This window comes from Fundulus heteroclitus, chromosome 2, assembly GCF_011125445.2.
Source record: "Fundulus heteroclitus isolate FHET01 chromosome 2, MU-UCD_Fhet_4.1, whole genome shotgun sequence".
NCBI classification, from domain to species: Eukaryota; Metazoa; Chordata; class Actinopteri; order Cyprinodontiformes; family Fundulidae; genus Fundulus; species Fundulus heteroclitus.
Window position 1 is genome coordinate 37,063,079 of NC_046362.1, and position 26,676 is coordinate 37,089,754.

The 26,676-nt window shown below is 41.1% G+C and overlaps 1 protein-coding gene across 1 annotated transcript in view; it reads left to right on the top strand.

The window, feature by feature from the left end:
- Positions 1-26,676, top strand: part of mical3a (microtubule associated monooxygenase, calponin and LIM domain containing 3a) — a 78,739-nt gene that overhangs the window by 12,862 nt on the left and 39,201 nt on the right. The window contains 22 exon segments of the mRNA XM_036126660.1: positions 1,344-1,437; positions 2,039-2,068; positions 2,555-2,702; positions 6,768-6,964; positions 7,096-7,214; positions 7,324-7,386; positions 7,474-7,650; positions 9,988-10,089; positions 10,287-10,370; positions 12,368-12,478; positions 14,396-14,452; positions 14,545-14,658; positions 14,800-14,904; positions 15,219-15,329; positions 15,840-15,929; positions 17,974-18,087; positions 18,376-18,562; positions 20,697-20,791; positions 20,916-21,009; positions 24,609-24,804; positions 24,882-25,159; positions 25,397-25,489. Coding sequence (XP_035982553.1) covers positions 1,344-1,437; positions 2,039-2,068; positions 2,555-2,702; positions 6,768-6,964; positions 7,096-7,214; positions 7,324-7,386; positions 7,474-7,650; positions 9,988-10,089; positions 10,287-10,370; positions 12,368-12,478; positions 14,396-14,452; positions 14,545-14,658; positions 14,800-14,904; positions 15,219-15,329; positions 15,840-15,929; positions 17,974-18,087; positions 18,376-18,562; positions 20,697-20,791; positions 20,916-21,009; positions 24,609-24,804; positions 24,882-25,159; positions 25,397-25,489 — 2,659 coding nt within the window.

The following is a 26,676-nucleotide window of genomic DNA, read 5'->3' on the forward strand; positions in this document are numbered from 1 at the left end:
CCCCCCCCCCCTCCCGTTTAGGCATAAAATTGTCTCCTAAACTTGGGTCCAAAGCTTTTTTCATGACGTTTTAAGCACGATGTCCTACAGTAGCTTTCAAAAGTTTTCACGCTCCTCAAACTTTCTTTACAAAATGAAATGTGCCTTTGTGGATTTCATGCGATAAGCCAAACCGAGCAGCTCACACTTGCAAAATAGGAGATAAATAGATGTTTTTTCCTCTTTTACAAACAAAAACCTGAAACACAGGGTGTTCAAATGGCTCCTTTTTTTAGTCTTGACACCTAAAAAAATAAAATCTGCACCAAAGTGAGTAATTTAATCTCAGTTTAAATTTAAACCTTTTTGTTCCCTGTGCACAGCGCTGTTTGTGGTGGAAAACTAATTTTGTACTCAGCCCCATACCGCGAAACAAAAAGGGTGAAAATGTTCGTTCATCCCTGTTGATTTTAACCTTTATTGATAAAGTGATCCGTAGAGGCCCTTATTTTGTAGTTTAAGTTTATCTCTAATGTTAAGTCAACACACTATGTGATACAAGGTGGTGGCAGCATTATGCTGTGGAGATGATTTTCTTCAGCAGGAATCTGGCAGGAGTTGATTGGTTTGGGTCAACAAACAATGATGTGCTGGAATGGTCTAGTCCTGTGCTTCCCAAAGTGGGGCATCTGGTGTAATATAGTGTAATTGAAGGACATATGAACTGGAAAAATTACCATATTGAGAAGTTATTTAAAAAATATATATAGATGGCAATGTTGAATCCAGTTTCACAGTAAAATAGACAGTTAAACTTAAAAAATTACACTTTTAAAAGTGGCAGTTTTGCGATCTAAAGAAGATTGCAGTTTATTTTATTATGTTTTACTGTCGTTGGCTTTTCTTTGTTCAACTGTTGGTTGGAGAGGGGTGGGGGGGTGGGGGTGGGTGGAAACTTTCTTTTAAATCACTCGGGGGCCCACAACGAAACGTTTGGGAACCACTGGCCTAGTCAAAGTCCAGACCTGAATCCAGCAGAGAATCTGTGGCAGGACTTAAACCTGATGTTCTCAGCTTTGGCTGAATTTAAACCTTTTTGCAAAGAAGAATTGACACAATTTTCAGCCTCTTGTTGTGCAAAGCTGGTAGAAAGTTACTTTAAAAGACTTACAGCTGTAACGGCAGCAAAGGGCTGCTGGGAACTGAATCCTGGTGCCTGAATATGAATGCAAACCACATAAAAATAATTTAAAAAAACACATTGCTTTGTGTGGGTCTGTCACATAGAAATTAGAAATGTGACAAAACAAGTAAAGGTTCAAGAAGCGTAATAATGGTTGGTAATAATGATGTCTGTGTTGCAGGTGCGACACCTCTTCGACACAGGAGAGGGCCGGGAGATACGCATTGAAATCGAGAACGTGATCAACTCTTCCACACCGAAGTTAGCCAGGAATGGTTTGTACTTCTTTTTCTTCTCTTCTCTAAAACATCCCCGTCTCCAGTCCAGCGTCTGCTCAGGCTTAATGCCAGAGGGAAACAAGCAGGAAGAAGATGCACCCTCCTCAGTTGTTGGTGCCCTGATAACGATGCAAACAACCTTGGATGAATTCATCTGTGAATGCAGCAGAAAAAAAAGAAGTGTTAAACATTTCTATAAGTGTGCATTTGTTTTAGCTTCCACTTAGTTTCTTATTCTGATCAGTTTTTTTTAGGAATGTCTTAATTAGTAAACCAAAACTTCCTGCTACCCTTGGATAAGAATATGAAGCGAGACGGAGGCCCGTTTCTTTTAACCTCTGTTCAAAATGGGAAAGACAGGAAAACACAGCTTTTAAAAAAGAAACAGACACAAGTTGACATTTATAAAAATGAGGAAATGTTTTTTGTTGGAGATTTTTCTACCTTAACAAACAGCAACACATTAAAACCATGTTTTAAAGCAGGAAATAATTGCAGCTAATTGCTGTTAGGTCTACACTGTGAGAGCCAAACAGGCTGTTTGATCGGTGTAGCATTTGCTTTAATGTAATAATAAACGACTGTATCTCCACTCCAGACAATTACCTGCTTGACAAGCAGTTTCAAGGTAACTCAAAGTCCAGATGCATGGTGTTGCTCCGCAGGTTTCTCTAATAGCTTTAACAGTTTTAAATCCTACCTGCTTTGTATTCATAAAGGAAAAAACAGAACAAACAGGAGAATGTGTGAACCTTTGTGGACGAGTTGCATTCGTTTCCTTTCCTCTCACTAACCCAGACAGATATGCTGCCATCTGATCTTAATGGAGAAATTCAGCAGCTTGTTTTAAAGGTTCCCTGTTCGTCCTGCACCGTCTAACGCCTTGTTTTGCATCCATTTCCCCCCTTACAACAATAAAATTCCTTAAAGAGTTGGTTTTGTTCCTGCAGACTGATACTAACACTACTTTTAAGCTCACATATGACTAAATTAATACGATTTCGCCCGTTAACAGCGATGCTTTGCTGATTGCGTTGCTTTGATTCTTTAATCCTAACGATCAGCTCAACCGGCTGCTTTTAATTTCTCCGTTTCCGTGTCTTCTTCGCCACAGAGTCCATAGCTCGGTCCAGTAAGCTGCTCAACTGGTGCCAGAGACAGACGGAGGGGTACAGGAACGTCAGCGTAACGGACCTCACCATGTCCTGGAAGAGCGGCTTGGCGCTGTGTGCCCTCATCCACAGATACAGGCCGGATCTCATGTGAGTCGCAGGGATCAGAACCTGCAGAGTCCAGTTTTACACACGACAGACGCGCAATGATGGCGGATTTATTTCGCCGTTGCTGGACTGTTGCAAACCTGATAAGTTAACACGATCGAGTTGCTTTTGTTGCAAACAAAAACATAGATTGTTCCTCATTCAGATGTAAAAAATAATCTTGCCTGCAAGATGAATTCTCGCGTTATTTGTGCACAAGAATCCATTTTGTACCGCTCCGGCTTCAACCGCTGTGGGGAACATTTATTTAATTTAAATGCAGAGGTCTGAGCTTGAAAAATGACTAATTAGCAGCTACATTTTGGAGCTTTTCCAGTCCTGAGAATATTTCACCTTTTTACCTTTCTGCTCTTTCTATAGTAACACTTGGAGTTTAACAAAGTGATACTAGCTGGTTAATTAGTTGTTCTTTCTGCTCTGATAGAGACTGCAGTCAGCTGCTTAACACACAAGCTGTTTGTAGTTTGATTTCCATGCTTTCCACCCCATGCCCTTTTAAGCAAGGCTTCATTTAGGAGCCTTCTTTCTGCCAGCTTACTAGCAGTGTGCAGGATCACTCCACCGCTTCCTCTGGGGTATTAATTGAAGCTGCTGTCACACTGTTCCCATCTTGCCATGTATGAATGCTGGTATATTTATACGTATGTGGGTCTAACCGTGAGAAAAAGAAACACGAACATCCAGTCGTTTTTATGCTTTTGAAGTACGGGTCTTGTTTTCGATGTGCTCCCAGTTTGAACAGCGCTTGTTTATTGGGATCAAGATTGTGAACTTCAGTCTTCAAATAGTTCAGGCCTTTGCCGTCTCATTTTAGATGTTTTTGTTCCATATTTAAGGATAAACTGATGATCTTTGAAGGGAATTTAAAGCTCTTACACGTGGTCAGATTAGTTAAATTATTTAGAAAGTAAGTCAAGCAGACCGTTTCAGTTCGGGGCATCCTGCCTTCGGTGATGGATGATGGTCCATCACCCAAGGCAGGGTTGCACTAAAATAATTCCCAGAATTTTATTCACACACAGCTTCAAACCTGTGTTTTGGTAAAACTTTGTTTTATTGTTTGCATTGCCTTTAATTATTTTTCAGGCAATGTATTAAAATTAACAAATCATTTAATGAGGTTAATTCCTAGATCTAAACGAGTTTATATATTGGGAAATAAATATGTTAAATTGAAACATTTTGAGATTTTATTAATAAACTGGCATTTATTACGACATAAACACACAAAAGTACAGGAAATATTTACCGTTAAGTACCGGTATGGATTCCCAGGTACTGGGTATCAGTTCTAATGTGAAAGTTATCCCTACTCTGATGGTCAAAAACACGGCGCTTCCTGTCAGGTGGGTCATGGGAGCCTTCCTCTGCAGCACACATCCACACATCGATGCATAAACACTCCTCTTATCATCACACACACCATAAACAGCGCCGTTTCCTTCTGCGGCGTCTAATGGGCTTTATTACCCTCTGGAGGTTATGCTGCAATTAACATAAGCCGTTAGTGCCGGCGTCCCGCCTGACCTTTACAGAGTAATGCGGCGGTTTGGCTCCGCTGCCTCTGATTGGCCGGACGATGGGCGGATCAGCGATGGAGTGATGAGCGGAGGTTCAACCAAACTGCGTTCATGAGTGGTAGATGGATGTTAAAGAGGGTTCAGTCAGTCCCTGATGTGATGGTTTTAAATGCACTTCATGTCGGAGCGGAGACGTATCGATGAGGAACGGTAAGAGTATTTTCAGCCGAAGCATGATGACATTTACAGTAAAGCTTTTCCACAAAGTGTACAGGAGCTCAGAGTGCAGAAACACGTCCTCGTTAGTGGTCTTATTAATCCAGACTCCCTGGCAGCTCGTCCAGGTTAGAAGTTAAGGGTCTTGTTTGGTGCAGAAGCCAAACGGCGTGTTGGTTTGGGTTTCAAGTCTGGCTGCAGATCAAGAAATCATCTGTTAAAAATATTTAGATCGAAAGGCAGACCTTAAATGTTGCTCTGCAGGACCCTTCAGGTCTCTGGAGCGCTGGGCGGCCCGCATCATTCCCCCGTCTGGTCCAGCCTCCCCTCAATGCTGCAGCCACAGGAGCAAAGAAACGATGACACGGCTGTGAAAATGTAAATTTGTTGCTGTTTTCCGTCATACATTATTAAACTAACTTCATCTTTTCTCGCTTTAACACATCAATGATGAGGGTCAGAAAACTGAAGGAATCGCCTTAAAGGTCCAGAGAGCAGAGGAGCTGAGCTCGGTCTGTGCACAGCTATCTTTTTTAGTGCTGCTGCAAAAACCGGCAGCATTATTTGGTTTTTAATCACATCTGTTTGTCATTTAAACCCCTTATTTATTTCAAGTTTTTTTTATTATTATTATTTTGAAGTTATTTTGAACTGCAAACTTGATATAATTGCTTTGAGCTGCCACGGCGGTCTAATCTGTCATGGTTTTAGTCAACCTGTGTTTTTTTTTTTTTTATATTATTTATGATTTCTCAAACCTTTTTAATAAATTGAACTCCATGTGGAGTTTCATGTGTGTGTGCTCCTGTTTAGGCATTAAAGTGAGGACCATTGTTGTGATTTCACCATCAAAGTGAGGACATTTCGCTGGTCCTCACTGTGTTTTATGCAAACGGTAAAGTTTAGGACTACGGTGTGAACTCTGTTTAGGTGAGAATTGGGGTTAGGGTTGGGGTTTGGGTTAGGGCATAGAAAGGGTGGAGTGGGTTTTCTTGTACTTGCAGCTGAGCAAGAAAACTATTTTTTTGCTAATTTTACTCGTAAAGTGAGGAACTTTTTTTGGTTCTTACTTTTTTTTCTGGGCTAGGGTTTAGGACTAAGGTTCTAATGCAGCGGAGCATATTTTTAGGGTCGGGGTTTTGGTTCAGAGATATGATGTGAATTAGGTTTTAGCTTAGGTTAGAGATTATTGGTGATGGTTCTGGTCAGTGTTGGGTTTAGGCATAAAGGCAGTTACTGACATGAATGGAAGTCAATATAAAGTCTTAGTGTGGGTAAATTAGCAAAGTTAATGTAAGGAGTAGGAAACCCAAGTAGTTTTTTTTTGTGTGTGCAGCACATTGAGTGTCAAACACTAATGCTGATGATGAATTCACTCCATGCAGCTAGGCTGTGTGTTTTATTTTGAGGACATTTATAGGGTTGAAAGTGGGTCTACGTTTTATAAATGTAGACTCTCATTCGCCCACCTGCGTTAGACTTTAGGCGGCTGACTATATTAACCGTTGTTCTGCCTGTTTTATGCACCTTTAACTTTGTAGATGATGATAAGTCTAAATGAGTAAAATTTTAACTCGCATAGCTTGTGAGTAATACTGTATATACAGTAGACAGCGTGACTTGGAAATGTTACAGTCTCCATTATTACTTTTAACGGGTTCAATTCGATTCCTTTTCCTTTGGTCAAGCCCTCATGTTTGAACCTAGTCCTTATTTGTTAATTTGGTAAATGCATTATATTTAAGCTTTTCAGATGCATACATATAAAAGAGGTACATTTTTATTGTAGCAATAAAACGGCAAATTCGGCTGATTGATTTTTGGAGAAGTTGTTGAAATTAATCATGAACATTAATGGGTTGATAGTGTATCAGTGTTCTCGTGGACGGCGTGAAAAGATTAAAGCTAAAGGTCTGGGTCCTAGTCAAAGCCCAGATCTCATTGAGAGACTGTTGGGTAAAACATGTGAAACATCTCGCAGCTGAAAGTCAGGAGTGGTTTAAACTTTCAGAGGCGGTAGATGGAGACAGGAAGCTTCTCCCTAAAGGTATTTCAGCCAAACCTCAGGGTTCAGGGGTGGAGTGTCTTATTTTTTTTTCTTCCTGAGCTAGAAAACACATTTTATATAACAAATAATAAACTCCAAGGAGACGTGTCCTCTGCTTTTAACCCTTAGTGTCAATCTGTGGGATTCGAACCAGGGAACCTTGCCAGAACGAGATTGTGAACATGTATTACTAAGGAACAGAATATTTAATAGTTTGTTTTCACTTTGATGTAGACTCTTTCTTACTTTTATTTCTCTCTTCAGCGACTTTGACTGTCTGGACGAGGAGAACCACGAGAGGAACAACCAGCTGGCTTTCGACGTGGCAGAGAAGGAATTTGGCATTTCGCCCTGCATGACCGGCAAGGAGATGTCTTCTGTGGTGGAGCCAGACAAGCTCTCCATGGTCATGTACCTCAGTCAGTTTTACGAGATGTTTAGGGACACAGTGCCACCTGGAGGTAAGTGGCAGTAAGACACCAGGGCTGTTGTGTCTCGTCTCTACTTATTTTTTGTATTTTGAAAGCTGCCATATTTTCTGAAGAGATCTGTACCTTTGCATATGATTTTTTTTTTATTTTTATTTTTTCAGATAATCACAGCTTGAGTCCAGAGGAGAAAGCTGCCCTGATCTCCAGCACAAAGTCTCCCATCTCCTTCCTTAGCAAGCTGGGTCAGAGCATAGCTATTTCCAGGAAAAGAAATCCCAAGGTCAGAGCCTAAATAAACCAACCAACACCTTTAGCTCCTTCTCTCCCACCCATTCCATTTTTAGACTCGCGCCTCAGGTCAAAAATAACACCCAGCATTTTCTTAACAGGACAAAAAAGAGAAGGATGTGGACGGCGTGGGCAAAAGAAGGAAAACCAGTCAGTCTGAAGACGTGAGTAGCACCGACAGAAGTCCATCCATCTAGAATAAACTGATCATTCTCACTTGAATGAAAAACACACTTTTGGTTTCCCCAAAGGAGGAGGTGTCCAGGTCTTATCGCGAAGAACGGCCGCCTGTCTCTGCCGCGCCGTCGGAAAGAAAAGCGGACTGTGGCGCTGCAGGAAACCACAATAAAGTGAAGGTCATGGCCACCCAGCTGCTCGCCAAGTTTGAGGAGAACGCCCCCGCTCAGCCCACAGGCCTCAAGAGACAGGTATGCAGGGAACATGCATGGTTTCTCTCATGGTTAACCCGCTGGAGGAGGTGGGCTCCAGGTCAGGAAACGTTTAGCCGGAGGAGCGCGCAGAGTCTGATGCTGCGTGACAGCGCCTCTTGTTTGATGGCGGACGAGCCGTAGGCCGCGGTTTTAATGAGCCGAGGCCCAGAATGCTGACAGCGGTCACACAGACCATTGTTTCTGGGTCATGTGGGCGGCCCGGCGGTGCTGACTGGACTTGAATGGGGCCGCCTGATTCCCAGCGCTCTGGTTCGTTGGCCCGCTGACGACCAACGCGTGTGATGTGAGGGACAATGGGGTTATTGAAATCCTGGACAGCGATTCCTGAAAACGAAACCTCTCAGGTACAAAGGAGTGGCGTGGACGTCCCACCGACGCGTGGCGTACGATGAAAGAACAATCCGGTCCAGATGTACAAACCTGCTGCTGCACGAATGCAAAAAAAAAAAAAAAAAAACGACCCAATTTAAGCATCCAAATGGGTGCAAACAGGAAGAAAAGAAGGTTGGAGACGTTCGTAAATGAGGCAGAGACTCTAAAAATAAATACTAGACATATAGGGGATATTTTATGTTTACATGGATTGAACAAACTATTATTGTAAAGGAATGTAAAAATGCTCCATTTAAAGCCAAAAACTTTATATCCCTGCTGTAAACACAGAGGCACTTAGGATCCTGGCAGAAATTACCGTATTTTTCAGACTATCAGGCACATTTATTTGTTCCTAAATTGATGGTGCTCCTTATATCTGATCACCGTTATGCTTACTGACTGATTTTATGTGGACTCAAAAATCTGTTAAAATGTGTAAGTAGGACTTTGGTTAGCAGTGAAGCCGCTCCACTCAATGGATATTAGGAGCATTACGGTACACTGTGTCACTACCTGATAGGACCCCTGAGCTGTCTACAATACTGCCTGACTGTAATGTCTAAACTGGAGGTGCATTCATGTAAAGATCCCCACATATTCTGGCGTAGTTCACTCTACGGAGGTCTACGCCTACAGGTGGATGCAGACCTAAATTTTTAGGACTTCTCTGCAGCAACAAGTCTTCACATCAAACTGTTTCTATGTGACACTGAGCTTGATCCACTGAGCTGCTCCAAGCAGGCGTTCTCCAGGACGCAGCATCTCAGTCCCTCTGTCCTCACTGACAGGTGGGAGCCTGCTGGAAAAGAAACTCCTCTAGGTGCTCAGCTAGCTAATCACACATTTTACCCTCCGTTCCGCCGCTTCGTCCCACTGGCAGAAAGTCTGGGAATTGTAGGAATTTGCCACAAGAAATGTAGGAAAAAGTACGCTCAGCTATGGAGGGTAAAACGTCAAAGCTCACAGTATGTGGACAGTACGCCCGAGTATGTGAGAGCCTTTAGGCAGCAACAATAAACCTAGTAAGTTAATTCTAGATAAAAGTTACGTTTATTTAGGCCTGATGTTGGGCAGAGTAGTCCAGATGAATAGAGAGCTGTGTAGATGAAGGGGGAGTGATATTACACATTTAATTCCCCTTATATGTGGACAAAGAAGCACATAGACACGTTAATTCATGCTGTGCATTATGGTCTGGAAAATACGGTATGTTCTGAAATGTTAGTTTAAGCAGAAAAATAAGCACACAAACAGGAAACCGCTAATCTGAACCATGGATTATAGATGATGGAAAAGAGACAGGTTGGCGTCTTTATGGCGTTCCCTGATGTGCATCCAACCTGACACAGATGCTGTGCATGACTTCTTGCATTAGTAAAACAGTTTTTATCTTATCTGCACGTCGTACTTTAATTCTGGCCTGTTTGGCAGCAGAGTTTGGTCAAACCTAGCTGACATGTGGGTAACCTCGTCCTGCACAGCTCCTTTTACCAGCTCCCTGTGAGATGCCTGGGAAATGCTCTACAGTCAGCAGCTGTTTGGCTCCAGGCAGCTCCAACACTAAGGTGATTTTAGTGACTTTATTTTAAAATCAAGCCGCTTGGATTCGTGCTTTAAAGGACCGGGTGGTTCTGTCAGTTCAGAATTTCAGGTGAAAAGTCAAAAGTTGTACAGGATTTCTAAAGGACCAGCTCAGAGTTCCTATATTTCTCTGTTTATGTTCACCTCCTGCATAACTTTTATTCTGCAGCACATCAGCCATGATAAAACCTTCATCTGCTCCTTCATATGTTGGTTGACATCATCATCATCATCATCACACGCCTGTGATTCTTTCTGTTCTCTGCTCTCTCCCTGGCTTCGCCTCATCTCTCTGGACCTTCCCATGATGCCTTGCATGATTGTTCTGTCTCTCATCCTGTTTGCCCGGCCGTTAAGGGGGACTCTCTGCCCAATCTGGACCGCCTCTTGTCCCCTGTCCCACCACCAAACCCTGTCACTGAGCCAGTGCGCCTGGCTCCTGTCCCAGCATGGAGAAAGGTAAACTTTATCCCCTTCAGGGACTAACCGTGTGTCTGTCGGAGCTCTGCCGACTCTCAGCAGATGCGGAGCCGTTGGCTCAGCGTTGGATAAATTAACTCTTTAGCTCTAGTTAAAAACTGTGTGACTGATTAACCAGCAGCGAGGAAGCTGCACTGCCTCGCTATCTCCTCCTTGCTTGTTCTGTTCTGGTTCAGAGGCGCACCCAGCAGCAGGAGAAGCTGAGCATTCGCTACAAAGAAATGGTCAAATGTCAGACACTGCCCAGCAGAGGGGAGCAGGTACGGCTAGTTAGCGCTGCTAGAGCCTCCTCACGTCCTTAGATAGTAGATCCCTCCTGTTATAGACGTTATTCTGAAGGAGGATGAATGAAGGCTGGGTTCATTTTAAATAAATGTGAATAATAATAATAATAATCATAAATAATAATAATAATAATAATAAATACTAATAAATAAATAAATACAAATGAAATAAATGATAATAATAATAATTTATAACAATAAACATAAATGTCACAACTAATAGAGTAATAATAATAATAACAATAGCAACAATAATGCGAATAATAATAATACAGTAGTAATAATAATAATAATATTAATAATATAAATGAAATAAATAATAATATAAATGAAATAAATAATGATAATAATGACATAAATAATAATAGTAATAATAATAATAATAATAGTAATACTAATAATAATCATAAATAATAATAACAATATGCATAATAATATTTATAAATAATAATAATAATATTCATAGATAATAAATATAGTAATAATAATAATAATAATAAATACTAATAAATAAATAAATACAAATGAAATAAATGATAATAATTCATAACAATAAACATAAATGTCACAACTAATAGAGTAATAATAATAATAACAATAGCAACAATAATACGAATAATAATAATACAGTAGTAATAATAATAATATTAATAATATAAATGAAATAAATTGATAATAATAATATAAATGCAATAAATAATGATAATGACATAATAATAATAATAATAATAATAATAATAATAATAATAATAATAATAATAATAATAATAATACGTTGTGAAGGCAGAAAACATCCAGGCCCAGTTGGATCTGCATGGGGACCAATCACAACAGCAGTTTATGTTAAATGTTTCCTGAAATTACCTTTATCATTAACATAAAATCACAGCAACAAACAGTTTTTACAGAGGCCTGAAATCTGTACGGTTTGTGATGGATACCATTACTATTATAATAATGTATTCTGTAAAGCTGTGACCTGCTTGTAGCCTGTTATGATTGCCGGTTTGGACCGATTTAAAAGATTCTCACAATAAATGAACCTTCAGTAAAAACGCTGCACTGTCAGCGCATCAACGTATTAAAATCTAAATCTTCAGCATAATCTAAGAAGTTTCCTTCAAATCAGAAAAGCAGCAGGTATTCCTGGCTCATAATATTCCGTATTGCAGTAACGGTTCCACAGCATTTATTTATTTTTAATTTTAGTTTTGTAGCTCAGAAAGAAAAAAAAACATAACATGAACAATTTGGTGGTTTTATACTGCTGACTTTTCACAGTTTTATACTTTTTGGTGTTATTCACATTTATAGAATAGCAAAGCTCAAACAAGACGATGTTAGCTGTTTAATTAGTTGGGCTCTCTTCGTTAAATTAATGTTATTTTCCTTTCCTTAAAAACTCTGAAGCTCTAAATCACAGTAAAATAAGACTAGATTTAATCCATATGGGCCTTTTTAGTGGGACAGCCCGATGTTTCTACAGATACACCTGGCTCGGTACATACAGCTGCACAGGAAAGTTATTTAATAAAAAGATTGTATGGTGCTGGGAGCTCAGTAAAGTTAGGACTTGGATGTCGATAATTAAAAAAAAATGCTGAGATCAGCTGAGATATTCCTGCGGATTACAGCATCAATGCTCAGACAGACAGAGTTTATTATCGCTGTAATCCAGCCTATTACCAGATGCATTATTAGAGTCTTGGCTTTAACATGGGGTGTGTGTGTATTAATCAGTATTTCTGGTAATTGCTGCAGTCGAGGGGAAATCTAGCCACACTTGTACCTCTAACCAACTAGATGTTGCTTCCCCTGTCGGCTTTAAAGCCTCGGCAGCGTTAAATGCTCTAATTGACCTTTTGGTTTCCACTGTAGCTCGTCGACTCGGCCGTGTCTAGCTCAGTATCATCTTGTTCCTCTGTGACGATCCTCTGCTCAGTTTGCTGTTCCTGTCCCTCACCTTTTTCAAGGCCAGAAGCGGCGCAGATCAAACGTCCAGCTCGGGCTGTCGGAGCTGCCCAAAGAAAACCATTCTGCTCCCTTCCTCCTCCTCCACTTCCTCGCTCTCTCTTCACTCAGAGGTGACGCCAAGTCTGCTGTCTGTCTCTGTTTGTCTCCCTCCCATAGTTACAAAACCACAGCAGACCCTCCTTTAGCCTCCGAACACTTTTCTCGTCCAACAGTCTCATGAATAATTTATTTAATTTTTTTTATTTTATTTTATTTATTTTCACAGATCAAAATAGAAACTCAGAATACATCAATAGAATAAAAAATAAAAAATGTGTGTGACAGAAACCCCTTAGGGCTTATACCAAAGGTCACACCCCTAAACCAACAAAACATCAGGCAGCTCACATTATGAAAGTCCTTTCATTCAAGAGAGAAAACAGAATAGACATGTACAGTAACATTATTTTTACATTTTAGCTTTTAGATTTCAGGGAGTCAATATTTGTAAAATCATACATCACTGTCTTTTTTTGGATAACAGTATTTTTTTCAAAGACTTTCTACCATTTATTTATGAAGATTCCAAATATTTTCCATATTCATTCCATAATTTTGCACCACGATGCCGAAAAGAAAATTGCACTTGAGTTTTAATACTTAACGGTAAATGAAAAGACAAAGCTTGTCTAGTGTTATAAGAATTCACTTGGCAGTTCTTAACAAAATAATTATTGAAAGTATCAGAAGACTGACCTTGTTTTATCATAAAAACAAAGGTGCATGTTTGATAAATATTAATTTCAAAAATATTCAACAGCTGTAATTTGGAAAAAAGACGAGCACTAGCTGCATCAACTTTAGAAAATGTTGCTAAGCGAACAAAAGCTTTTTGTAAAAGTAGTATTTTTTTAAGATAACTAGGAAATGTACTTGCCCAAACAATATTACAGTATGACAGGTATGGATAGATTAATGAATAATATAGAGTTAACATCACTTTATTGTGAACAAAATTTCTAATCCTTCTCAAAATACCTAGAGATTTAGTGACTTTTTTGCAGACTGTACCAATTTGTTCTCTCCAAAGGAGTTTGTCGTCAAGTTGAACACCCAAAAAACGAACAGTAAAAACTTTATCAATTTGTTGGTTTTGAATACAAATTCTTATATCATCAAATGTATAATTTCTGCTGCTCTACCTAAGACTGCAAAAACAGAACTAAAAATAACTAAAATGTTCTTAAAATTTGTGTATTTTTCCTTGATTTGAGCATGTAAATAAGATGATCTGCCAATAGAAGAAGATTTCTGCACTTAAAATGGGAACAATTTACCTCCATCGTCTTATTTCAAGTGCAGGATGTGTAATTATCTTATTTTAGAGGTCAAAATACTTCCATTGGCAGATAATCTTATTTACCTGCTCAAATCTAGGACAAAAACATATAATTTTAAGAACATTTCTACTTATTCTTACATCTGTTTTTGCAGTGTAAGACTGAATTAGTTCTGAATTAAACAAACGCTGGTTTTCCTCACCACACTGCAAAAACAGACTAAACTAAACTAAAAATGAGTTAAAACTTTCTTGAAATGAGTGAATTTGTACTTTATTTCAGTAGGTAAATAAGATAATCTGCCAATGGAATAAGAATTTTGCATTTAAAATAGGAACAAGTCATCTCCATCAACTTATTTCAAGTGCAGGATATCTAATTATCTTATTTTAGGGGTATAATTACTCATTCCATTGGCAGATAATCTTATTTACCTGCTCAAATCAGGGATAACTATACTAATTTTAAGGAAATGTTACTTATTTTTAGTTCTGTTTTTGCAGTGCATAAAGAGGTGCTGTTATTGTCCTGGTTTGTTGGTAGTGAACGTCATGGCCAGGGCCGTGCTAATGGCTGCGGGTTAGGGGTTTGTGGCCGGACTGTAAACGCCTGCAGACTCCGGGGAGCTCGGTCTGTAAGTGACAACCAGCTGAAAGATGGCAAAGGAATGTCTTTACCAACCCGTCTGTGCTCATTTCTGTTTTTAAGAACTTGCCTCCTGAGGAAGAGGAGCTTGAGTATTATGAAAGGCCTCCGTCACACAGGGTACGGTACCGCGTCTCTGCATGTTTCTGCATCTGAGATGTTGAGAACGCGCTCAGACCCGTCATCCAGTCTCATCTGAGCTCCGTTAACAGGAAGGGGCGGCGACACGCGCGGCGGACCCAGCTCCCATTCACATCCCCGGTATACAGGAGAGGGCGGACCGCCTAATGTCCAGGTTTAAGGGCAGAGCTGATAAACCGCCAAAGGTGATCAGCATGCACGGAGAGCATGTTTGTCTTTTATATTTAAATAACTACCTCTGGGGCCCACTTGTTGCATAGATAAAGACGTTTCTGCCAACTCGTGAGTCTAATTCCCCCCTTTGTACCTTCCTCTGCCTCCCGAAGCCGAAGAAAAAGCCGTCCCGTTTCTTTTTAGAGCAGTGGTACTCGTCCCGAAGCGCGAGTCTGGGTCCGGCTTTGCCTCCTTCGTCCCCAGACGCTTCCAGAAAGGTCGGCTTCGTGCCGCTGCAGACCGAGACTCACACTTTTGCAGTGCTGGAAAATAACGTCGTGCACAAAAGTCTTCCTTGAGAATAAAGCCTTGCTTTAATTTTGAGTTTGTTTATTTAAAGTGCAGTCTGTGCTTTTGCAAGATACTAAGTGGAGGGCTTTACTTTCTTGTCATTTACAAACTCTGCATGAATTAAAGGCTGGGAGGCTGGAAACAACACGGCATGATGATGTTTGAGTTTTGCCGCTTTGGGGAAACCAGAGATTTGTTTTGGCGGCTCCTGTTGGTAACCAAAGCGATTACCTTTCTGCAGGAGCCAGTGAGGCCTCTGGACTCTGAGCAGATGCCCATTTATGTGCTCAGCGTTCAGGAAAGAGCCGAACAACTTGAGTTTCAGTTGGACGGCAAGCGGGTCGGGCCTCAGGTGAATGTCCCCGTCTCACACAGACAGCTGAAACAAAAGTTTGAACACGCTCAGAAAGTTGATATTTGGTCGACTTTTTAGAAAAAGGCAAGTCTGTCCCCTTTATTTAAAAAAAATGAATCATGCACCACTAAGTTTACCAGAAGTTACTCGTTAAAGTCCGTCATATGAAGTTTTCTGGCCATCAGAGTAACAATGGCGCCCAGAACCAGAGAGTTGGCCTTGAACTAAAGTTCAGCTTAAAGTTTTGCTCACAGACGCTGAGTCGACCTGGACTCACCACAGAGAGCTTTTCAGTCCCTGTGTAGGGTGCCGGTTTGTCCAGTCTCTACTACCTCTACATCCCCCGTCTCACATGTTTCTAGTTTTCCAACGTCAGATGTTTATATCGTTATCTACAACCAGGAAGCCAACTGAAATAACCCAAAGACTGAAAAATGAATACAGGAAAGTTAAATGCTCAGCGTTAACGTGAGCTAGACCTATAACAATGTCTCTCTCCCTCTCGAGCCGAAGAAAAAGCCGTCTCGTTTCTTTATGGAGCGATGGCGCCCGAGCCCCCCCGTCCCCCCGCCTCCCACCGCCGCCTGCTCCAGACAGGTAGCCGTTGTGCATGTGGAGGGCATGGGCTGCCGTGGTGCCGACACGCCGCACCTGCGTCTGGCGTCTCAGGAAGACGCATCACCTGCGTCAGCTGCAGGAATGGCTTAAGACGACTAAACCCACCGCTCAGTTTATCTGGCATAATATCACAAACCGGGCTGCTGCCTGCTGCGTATTGGTTGTTGTTGCTGTGATTAATGATTTTGGTGTTTCTCTGTAACTGTGACCCTGAACTCCAGCATTTTGCTCGACAGCATTCAGTTTAGTCTGTGTAGTTCTGCTGTTTGAAGGGAGTAAAGGAACGTGATCTTGTGTAATAAGATAAGATAAGATAGTCTTTATTGATCTCACATTGGAGAAATTCACTTGTCACATCGGCTCAATAGTCAGTAGTAGGAAAAGGTGCATCAGTTATATACAGTGGGTCAAAAAGAAAATGAGAAAAAAAAGAATAAAAATACAAAAGAAGTCGGAGTAGGCAGATGATGTCTCGTGCACTTCCCGGTTTTATATATATATATATATATATATATATATATATATATATATATATATATATATATATATATATATTCACTTGGTGATAGCAGCAGAAGTTCTTCCGGATTATTGCACATGTTATAGCACAGTGTATTAAATAGATTATTGCACATTAGTTATTGCCCAAAGTTATAACACTTGTGGTTACAGTTATTAATAGCAACAGAAGTCACTTCTTTCAGGATTATTGCACAGGTTATCGCACAGTGAATTAGATAGATTATTGCACATTGGTTATTACAGTTATAGTTACAGTTATAGTGCGACATTGTAATCTGATAGCAGCAGTAATAAATGACCTGCGGTAGCGCTCTTTTTTTACACACAGGATGTCTAAGTCTGTCACTAAAGGAGCTGCTCAGCTCCTCTACAGTCTGGTGCAGGGGGTGGAAGTTGTTGTCCATGATGGATGTGAGCTTGGACAACACCCTCCTAATTCCCCCGTTGATGATCACGGGTCTCTCTGCAGCCAAGGGACCCGAAAACAGAACAAGGTTTCCTTTCAGCTGCGGTTCAGATTGGGCTCATTCTGCAGGCGGCCTAAAATCCTCAACGCTTTAAGGATAAATATTGTGTCTGAGACGTTAAGTGGAATAAAATCTGATCCTGCTGTGGATAAATTCTCGTTTCTAAGCAGAGATGGTTTCTCATCCTGATGAACTGCAAACCTGAGGTAGTAGCAGGAAACCAGCTACACTGTCCACCATCTTCAGTTCGTTAGGTGTGAGCATGTGTGTACCTGCAGCGGAGAGAGAACCATTTTTCCTGTTTTACCAGCAAAGGGAGGACATTCTCACTTGTTTAGGTTTAGGACTGAGGTGTAAATTAGGATCAGGTTTGTGCTGGTAATGGTTGGGATGAGGCCATAGAAATGGTTAGAAATGAATGAAGTTCAATGCACGGTCCTCAGTAAATATGTGAATGTGTGAGAGGGGAAAATGCTGCTTGAAGTGACTGGTCTATATGAGTGGTGTGTATGGCAGAAGCACTGATTTAATCCCGTTTTAACTGCTATGGTAGTTAGTTGTTCTAACGCCTTCTGTAGCATTATAAGACTCAAAAGGATTTACTTCAAGAGTTTATTTCACTTCATTTGGATAATTATGGCTCACAGCTAAGGAAAAGGCAAAGGTTTGTTTCTCTGAAATCTACAATATAACTTAAGACTAATATAAAAAGAAAGTTTAGTGGAAGGAAAATTGTTGTAAATGTGGTTCCCGACCAACATTGATAAAAGCAGCCATAGCCAGAGCTTGAAGTTCTGTTGGGTCTTATTGAAAAGCTTCTGATTTTAGGACCTGTGTGTCGTTTGTTGCTTGTTAAGGCGGCTGGAGGTCTTAACGCTCCATCAGTCAGTCATAGAAATGCTGCTTTGTGGTGGAGAACCCTGTTTCCCCTTCACCGTGCCTGCTCACACACCTCTTCCCCGCCGTGCCATCCCGTTTCTTCTGTCGTTTCTAACTTCTCTTCCCTTTCCTCCCTTCTCTCATGCTGGTGACAGCACTTTGTGAGGATGTACACGGGGGGCGTTAGCACCCTGGCTGAGCAGATAGCCGGCCAGCTTCAGTCTCAGGAAGAGCCCAAACCCGCACACGTACCTGAAAAACGGGATTCGGTAAGGATGTTGTCCGTAGGGTAGAAAGCACGCTGCGGCGCCTACCGTCGTGTTGTGGAGCCGTTCTTTGAGCCTAATGAAGGGAGCCGTCAAACACAGTGTTTGCTAATCGTTCACACACAGTTTGACTTCTTCTGCCTTTTTTTATTAGAAAAGACGTAAATAGACCGTCCAAAGCGGATTAAATCCCATAATAACTCTGCTGTCCTGATGTCCTCTAACGCTGCTCCTCCTCTGCGATTTCTGTTTTCTTATCTAAATGCTGACTCGGCTTTCTTTCCCCTGCAGGGTTCTCTCAGGAAAGAGTTCCCCGTCAACATCGGAGGCAGCGACGTCTGCTTCTTCTGTCGGAAACGCGTCTACGTCATGGAGAGGCTGAGCGCAGAGGGGAAGTTCTTCCATCGCAGCTGCTTCAAGTGCGACTACTGCGGCACGACGCTGCGCCTCTCCTCCTACGCGTTTGATGTTGAGGACGGTAAGGCCGAGACTAGAGTAACGTTATTCTGTTAGGAGCACGACCGGCCCAAGGCACAAGCAAACTAAGCTGCTGCTGAGGTCACACACAGAACATAGAGCTCCAGTAGTTTTAAATATCAAAAATTAAATCATTTATACAACTAAATTTTGTTTTGGCTTTTAACGCACGATGGCTGGATTCATTTAAAGACTGAAATAAAAAAATAATAATCTAAACAACAACAAAAAAGCGTTAAAGTAACAGCAAAGACACTAGAGTGATGACATTCAATTCAATTTTATTTATATAGCGCCAATTTATGAAACATGTCAACTCGAGGTACTTTACACAGTCAAAATCAATCAGATTATAAAGATTGGTCAAAAATGTCCTATATGAGGGAACCAGTTGAGTCGTCTGCATTGTCCATGGCTGTCAAACTCATTTCTACATGGTACCACTTTAACATCACGATGTTTGCATCTGTGTAGATGACACTTTTAATTTCATAATTTCATTCCACTTTACATACATTTTTTTTTAAATATTTCACAGTAACATAAAAGTATCACCTTAGGCCTAGTTTATACGTTTTATCTGCAAAATAAGTTGATATTTGGGTGAATTACACTTTAAACTCATCATTCTGCATCACTTCTTCTTTTTTTGGACATTTCTGGGTTGTTTTAATGCTTTGTGGGAAAACTGACATCTAGTGGCAGGATGCTGTTACTACACAGTTAAAAAAATCAACATTCACTACAGGAGGCTCAGTTTTAGCCACTTTATACAATTTAAAAGGATATATACCTCTACTTTATGACATGATATGCCTTTTTTGGCTCTTGAAGGATATATTGCCTTAACGGGCCGGATTCGGCCCGCGGGCCTTGAGTTTGACACATTTGTGTTAGAGCATTGGTGGCTAACTGGAAATGGGCTCCAAAATCAAACTCCGCTTCAGGCACCATTTAATCTGTGGGCAGCTGTGATAATTTATAACTCAACCTGCAGGTAGAGTTTTTAATTATTTAGCTATACAGTGAAATAAAAAGTGGCTTTTCTTGCCTGAACAACAAAAGAATTTCAAACAATCTGAACAAATGGAGCAGAAGATGAACAAGATTTGAAACTCTGTAACTCTGCTGCCCTCTGGTGGCCGTTTTAAAGCACACAGGACTAATAGTGGACATTCCCCTGTTATATTTCCAGGCTTTTGGCGAATCATTACAAACCTTTCAATATAACGTACCATTTATCTTGTATGTTTAACCAAATAACCTAAATATAGGTAAAAAAAATGTATAAGTGGACAGATATAAGAAAAAAAGAGCTGTAGGAAGCCTACCATCAATTATATCACGTCTGAAAATGAAGGTTGGCTGCTGTAGTAGAATTTTCTTGACATTTGCTCATTTCTGTCCTTCTAAAATCTGATTGGACAAAAGTTTCACAGTATCTTAATCACATCGTGGCACAGAGACCAATGAATGGAGGAGGTGTAGGCTAACATATACATTACAAAACAAATAGATAAATAGAAACTGGCCAATCAGGAGTCCAGAACCAAACCTTACAGAAAAGCTGCTGCAGCACTGGAGAAAAAGTTAAAGTTAAATCACAGGCATTATTTTAAGGCTGAGCACCTTTACGCAGTCAGGTTATTGTGTCCATTTTCTTTTTAGAAAGAAAATGTAGGTCTTGACATTATTTTTAAATCACAAAAGTCTGCATTTTAACTGGTGTTTGTACATTTATGAGAGCCGCTGTCGACGCCGCCACTTTTATTAAGCTTCTTTCCTTTTCTTTAGTAAATAAAAATGCAGGAATTCAAGACGTTTAGAGTTTTTCTGTGTCAGCAACTTGTCAGATATTCTAATCGGTGCAGTAAAAACCCGAAGCCGTTGGTGCTGCGGTGCAGGAGGTGTTCTCACTGGGAGGTATGCATTGTGCCGAAGGACAGACGGCAGATTGTTCAGTGACACAGAGAAGCCGTTTCTCAGATTTGGTTGTGGGACTGCAGCCCACTGAGGGCCTGAGCTGAAACAGAGGAGTTCTGATTTAAATTTGCACACATCTCCTGCAGAGCATGGCTCCGTTTGGTGACACGCGTAGAAATCTGCTCTTTATTTTATATTTGTTCTTCTTGCAGGAAAGTTTTACTGCAAGCCTCACTACTGTTACCGTCTGTCTGGCTACGCCCAGAGGAAGAGGCCGGCTCCTTCTCCCGCTCCAGTCTCAACTAAGGTGCCTCTCTTTCTTACTTTTTTACTTTTTTTTACATCTATCAATGCAGGCTTCCATATAAAGCGTGACTTTTTTTTTTTTTTTACTCTGTGGTTTTGGGAATCACACATTTTATGGATCGCAGGAAAAGCAGACGCCTAAAAGTGCCACGTCCACCGTGGACGCCCCCTGCATGCCGACGGCAGCGGCAGCGCCCTCGGCTGAGATCCAACCCTCAGGTACCCGATTTTCCTCTGTAGGTGTGGTGGCTGTGTCCTGCCGTCTGGCCGTGGGGGCGGGAGTCCCCCTGCGCGCCCTCCGCCACGCGCTCTCCTGGACTGGCCACCAGGTGGCGCACCACCCCTTAGATTCTCCCTTCCTTTGCGCCTACTGCATCTACCTGCTGTGCTGTTTCTCTGTCAACGTCCTCCTGAACCTCCTCTAGCATGAAACCTTCATTTGATTTGAATTCTTTAATTTTTTTCTCACTTTGTTTTAGTCTCTGCTAACTAATGTAAGGGAGATTCTGTAGATCTAAGTGCTACTAACTGGACTTGATGTGTTCATGTTGTTGATTTTTTTTATTTTTTTTTCCCTTCTCTGTGATTAATTTATTTCCTGAAGATGCATCATCCTCGTTTCCCTTTGCCAATTTAGCATTTGTAATTGGCAGAGGGAGTTGGGCAGCATATTTTAGAAATGAACGGTGCATCGTGAATCTCTTCTTTTTCTTGGCTTGGAAATTCAGACGAGCTGATCAGGATTCCTGCTGATCAGCTCCTCAGGCAGCGGTATTCCTCTTTTACTTCATGATGTTGCAAAAGCTCCTAAAACGTACGCCGGTTGAGGTTTTCTGCCTGTTTTTAATGAAGTTTCAAGCTAAGAATCCCTCTTTTGTGATGGTAACCCTTTATTAGCCTGTGACTGCTCCTTTTTTTTTTTAGCTCTACCTCCTCCTTGTGTGACGTGTTTACTTTCTTGCCTGCTGTGTGATGTTTCCTCTTCCTCTGTAAGCTGATTTGCCCCTGAGGTTTACCCACTGTGCTGTAATGAAGTGCCTGTTTCAGAGCTTTGTGAGCTTCACCTTTGCCCCCTCCTAACGGAGCGTCTTAAAACTGAGAGCTTTGTTAGAGCTGGAGCTGGTGCCTGTGATTGGCGCTCCTGCACATTTTATCCCGCTGTCCTTGTGCATTCGTGCTCAGCGCAGTGTTACGTTTCTGCATTAATAGTTTTGCATATTAAACGGTCCAAGACTAGATGCAGCTTTAATTAATGAGTGTTCAGGTTTGTGCAAACTTGATTATCTCTTTGTAACGCTCGTTAACAATAAATCTTCTTTATTTCTGATTCTACCGGGCCTCGTTTCTAAATGAAAAGCATTTTTTTGGGTTTAGCAGCAGAGTTGAGTGCGTAGGTTTTTTTCATTTTTTGTCAGTGTTTTTGCAGCCCCTCATCATCACACTGCCTGGTTAGCTGTGGCAACGCTCATTTTTTTTCTGTGCAACATGCACTCTCAACTCTGCTGCTCAACACACATATGGAGCCATTTAAGGGTAAAATACCTGGTATAAGATTTATTGCTATGAAGCATTGTTACAATGAAGAAAAATTAAGATTTCCTTACATCTAGGATATATTTAGATATGTAGAGAGCTTCTAAATAAAATAGTGAGCATAATAAAAACTGTAATTTAATTATGTTAAAAAAAATCACATAACATTTAGAACTTAAAAGCAATTATAGAATAATAAAGTAATAATATAGTAATAATAAAGTAAGTATTTTATAACCTTTAGTCATTTAGTTTTAGTTTAGATTCTAAAATAATTCAGAAAATTCAATTATGTTTTACATCAAATGTTATATTTTATGTAGGTAATCATGCACATTGTTTAAAAACTACACAAATACTGAGTCCTTCACAGTTGCTGCACCCCTGGTGACCCTAAGGTGGCGCTCTTTGCTGTTTTTACCCCCCTTACTGTCCTCCTCACTGTGTGTGGAGATAAATATGAAGTTCAGCTTTCTTTGTCACAGTTTCAGTTGTTCTATATTTTTAAATTATTTCTCTGAATCTAGTTTTGGGCCAGTACTTATTGTCGTGTAATCGTTCACATTTCACCTGTTTGGACAACATGTTCTCTCTTTTTTCAGGGAAGTTTGACCCTCTGCTGTATATTTATACCGCAGGACAAAAGTTCATGTGGTACAGATTTTAAAAGTCAAAGTCACTCTTATCAAAAAAACAACTAATACAGTCTTTACACTGTTGTTCATAAAGTTGGATTGAAAAATATCTCTTCATATCAAATGAAGGATATTTAGTGATAAAGTGTATATCTTCTTAAAATTTTGTTATTCAGTCCCTTCCAGACAAATTAAACTAGAATAAAGAGGAAAGTGAAAATTATTCCCAATACATTGGGAATAGTTTATTTAAAAAAGGCTTTATAAAGGAATATTTGGTTGTTGTCAATAGTTTTCTCTTTTGATTTTGTTAAATTTGCCTAATATGGTATTTTTCAACTATTTACACATTTAAATACTTAGATTTCTTTTCTAAAACTTTCTTTGTAAGATTATGCTGCTGCAATAAAAAATCTATTAATTTAAAGCTTTGTGCATGTCTTTGCCACGGGTGCAACTACTTTTGAAGGGCTCTGTCTCATATTTATTGGTAAATAGACGTCTCGCTGGTCAGAATCTGAGAAATCTGATCTTTTTCCAACCAGTGAAAGCACCATGCCTAACGAGGTTTCACTGATAACAACGCTGCTGGGCGTGGACGCCTCAAAGTTTTGTTTTCAGCATCCGGCAGGACTTTAAACTCAAGTCAAGCTGTTAGAAACCGCTGCTCAATATTTTACTCCTTCAGTATTTAAATTATTGTTAATTGCACTTCTTAAATAGGGATAATCAGGCCAGGGCTCTGTTGGCATGCACTAGTAAGCCAAAGCTAGCATTGCTGTTGCTTTTTAGTTAGATTAGATCCAAAATGGGATTAATTAATCATCTGGCTCTTTTAGTAGAGAGCGAAAGACGCTCACAGCTCTTTTTATCACTGCTAAAAATGACAAAAACTTAAAAACAAATCTTGAAATTTGTGTATTTGCCCTTGCTTTGAGCATGTAAATAAGATTATTTGCCAATGGAATGAGTATTTTTACTCCTAACAAGATAATTAGATATACTGCACTTAAAATAAGATGATGGAGATAAGATCAGCTGCTCATTTCAAGAGGATTTTACTTTTAGTTCATTTTTGCAGTGAGCCCACACATATTTAGAGTTGTGTTGGAAACAAAAAACGGACAATAAAGTCTCTAATACCCAGTAATCCTTGTGTTGAACCTTTTCCCTGACTCCTCAGTGGATTTTTCTGAATTTTATTCCCACCTAGACGAGCGGTGACACCAGAACCTTGTGTTAGTTCACACTCGTTGTGATGCCAACAGTTTTAAGGTTTGCCTTTTAGGACGGGATTAAGGCGAGGCAGCAGCCTTGTGTATTAAACTGTAGCTTAATATAATAAACTTTAGAATGGTAAAATTACATGTGTGTTTTAATCTTTTTTGCTGTAGGAGTATAATCAAATCCAATAAATTCAATAGCAGATGGAAAAAGTGGTGTGTCCTTGTCGGTTTGTCCTTAACTTTAGTTGGAGGTGTTTGAATGTGAATCGGGTGCAAACCGGCGGCGGCAGGAAGGTTTATGATGCTGAAGGTTTAGTCTCCAGCCAGAAGCTAAAACGCTGAGTCGGTCCTGCATGGCGCCGTCCGGTCGGTTCTCAGCCGTGTGTCTCTTTTTTTTTCACCCTGGGGTCTCCGTTCAATGCAGCGCTGGAAGTCAACGGCCTGCAGGAGCCCAGCTTAGCAAAGCGTCTTCGGGGAACGCCGGAGCGGATCGAGCTGGAGAACTACCGTCTGTCCCTGCAGCGGGAAGAGGAGCTGGAGGAGGTGCCGGAGGAGACCCTGGCGGAGCACAACCTCAGCAGCGTGCTGGACAAAGCCACGGAGGCCGATCTGGGCTCCAGGTCGGCACATTAGAGCCAGGACTTGTAGTTTTAGCTTTTCGTTCCGCCCCCCTCACGCTGTGACTCTTTGTTAACAGTAGCTCAGAGTCCGACATGGAGGAGGAGGACGAGCAGGAGGAGCAGGAGGAGGTGGAGGAGCAGCCTCCCAGCCCTACGGACCTCGGCGGCGTTCCCTGGAAGGAGGCCGTGGAGCTCCACGCCAAACTGCGCGGCGGCGAGGAGGAGGAGGAGGTGGAGGGCGACGCTCTGGCCGATGCTGTCAGCAGGGATGGAGATGTGGAGGAGGATGAGGAGGAAGACGAGGATGAAGAGGAAGAAGATGAGGATGAAGAAGACGCAGAAGAATCCAGTGATGGTACATAATTCTCTTTGTTTTGTTTGTTTTTTTCTCGGCTTAAAATGTCCGTTCCCCCTGTTCCTGTGAATGTTTACATCCCGTTCACGGTGTTGTCATGACGACCCACGCTCCCCGTGTCTAAACGTCTCCTCCACTGCCTTCCTCATCCTCTTACCTTCTTTCTCCCCCCCCATCTCCCCTTTCATCCCCTGTGTGGACATGTGTTTGTGGGTGTTTGTCTCCCCCTGCTGTCAGAGGGGGAGTACTGCCCCTGGGACAGAGAGCTGCAGTCAGGTCTGTGGCTGCAGAAGCACCTTACAGACGAAGAGGATGTTGGTAAATTCAAAGGTAGCAACAGAAGCGCTTGCGGTGGTGTTTGCAGTAACCCTGAACATGAAATAACTCTGGCTGATTTCAGTTTGGTGTTCAAGCTTTTCTACACTGCGACCTCATTTTTGTGGCTGTGTTGTTGTTTTTGTTGTTGTGTATTTTCTTTTTTTTTCCGGTTGAAGCTTTGATTTAAAGGATTGTTTCTGTTTCTTTTGATTAAAAACTAGACATGGGCCGGCTAACGGTATCAGAACCGCTAAAACTCTCCATCATAGCTGCTTTGAATAAGACAGAGCCGACTCTTCACCACCTGTTGCTGCACACTGCAGGCCAGCTGGCTCAAAGACAGATTCTGCGTTTTTCTGTTGCCTACAAGGAAGGCAAGCTCGGCTGTTTGTGTGATTTTTGCAGCAGGAAACATTTCCAGAGAGAGACGGCGTCGTTGTGACTAAATGAGCGGCTGTTTTCTGGAAGCCATGAGCCTCATAAGCAGCTGACTGCAGGATCTTCCAGAGCAGATAGCCTGACTAAATAACCAGTTAATCACGCCTCATTATAGCTGTTTCAACCTGCAAAGAGCAGAACTTTGCGCCTGAGAACAAGCACTAAAGGGAGAGACCAGGACCTTTGTGTGTGTGGTTCTCCTGTGGGATCCATAACGGGCCGTTCCGGTAAATCGAGGGTGTCCAAAGTGGGGCCCAGGTGCCATTTGCGGCCCCTTAACTGATTTTGTGCGTCCACAACTGTAATTAAAGAGTGATTTGGCCGACCAGCACGGACCATTTTTATTTCTAATGAGAGCTAAATTATCAGCCAAATTAAAATCTTCTTGTATTTTGAAATATTTGGTACAACACGAAGTATTTATCTTTTAATTACCACACCTTTTAAGTTCTATTTAATTTCATAGCAAAAAGAACTCGATCTATTCAACAACGTTTACTCAAAATAAGGCTTTGGCTTAGCTACACACAGCAAGTGTTTTCAAAGAAACGGTGACCCAAATCCTGTTTTTAATGCTGAAAATATACGCATTTTATTTTATCTTAATTTTTTATTGATTGAGATGGTCATCCAGTTTGTGTGACTGGACCGCAGAGAGCTACTGTTGGGATTTATTTCTCGCCTCATTTCATGGCGTTGACACTGAAACAGAATTAGAATCGGTTTAATGTCAGAGAAAGTTTGTTACGTTCATTGATTTA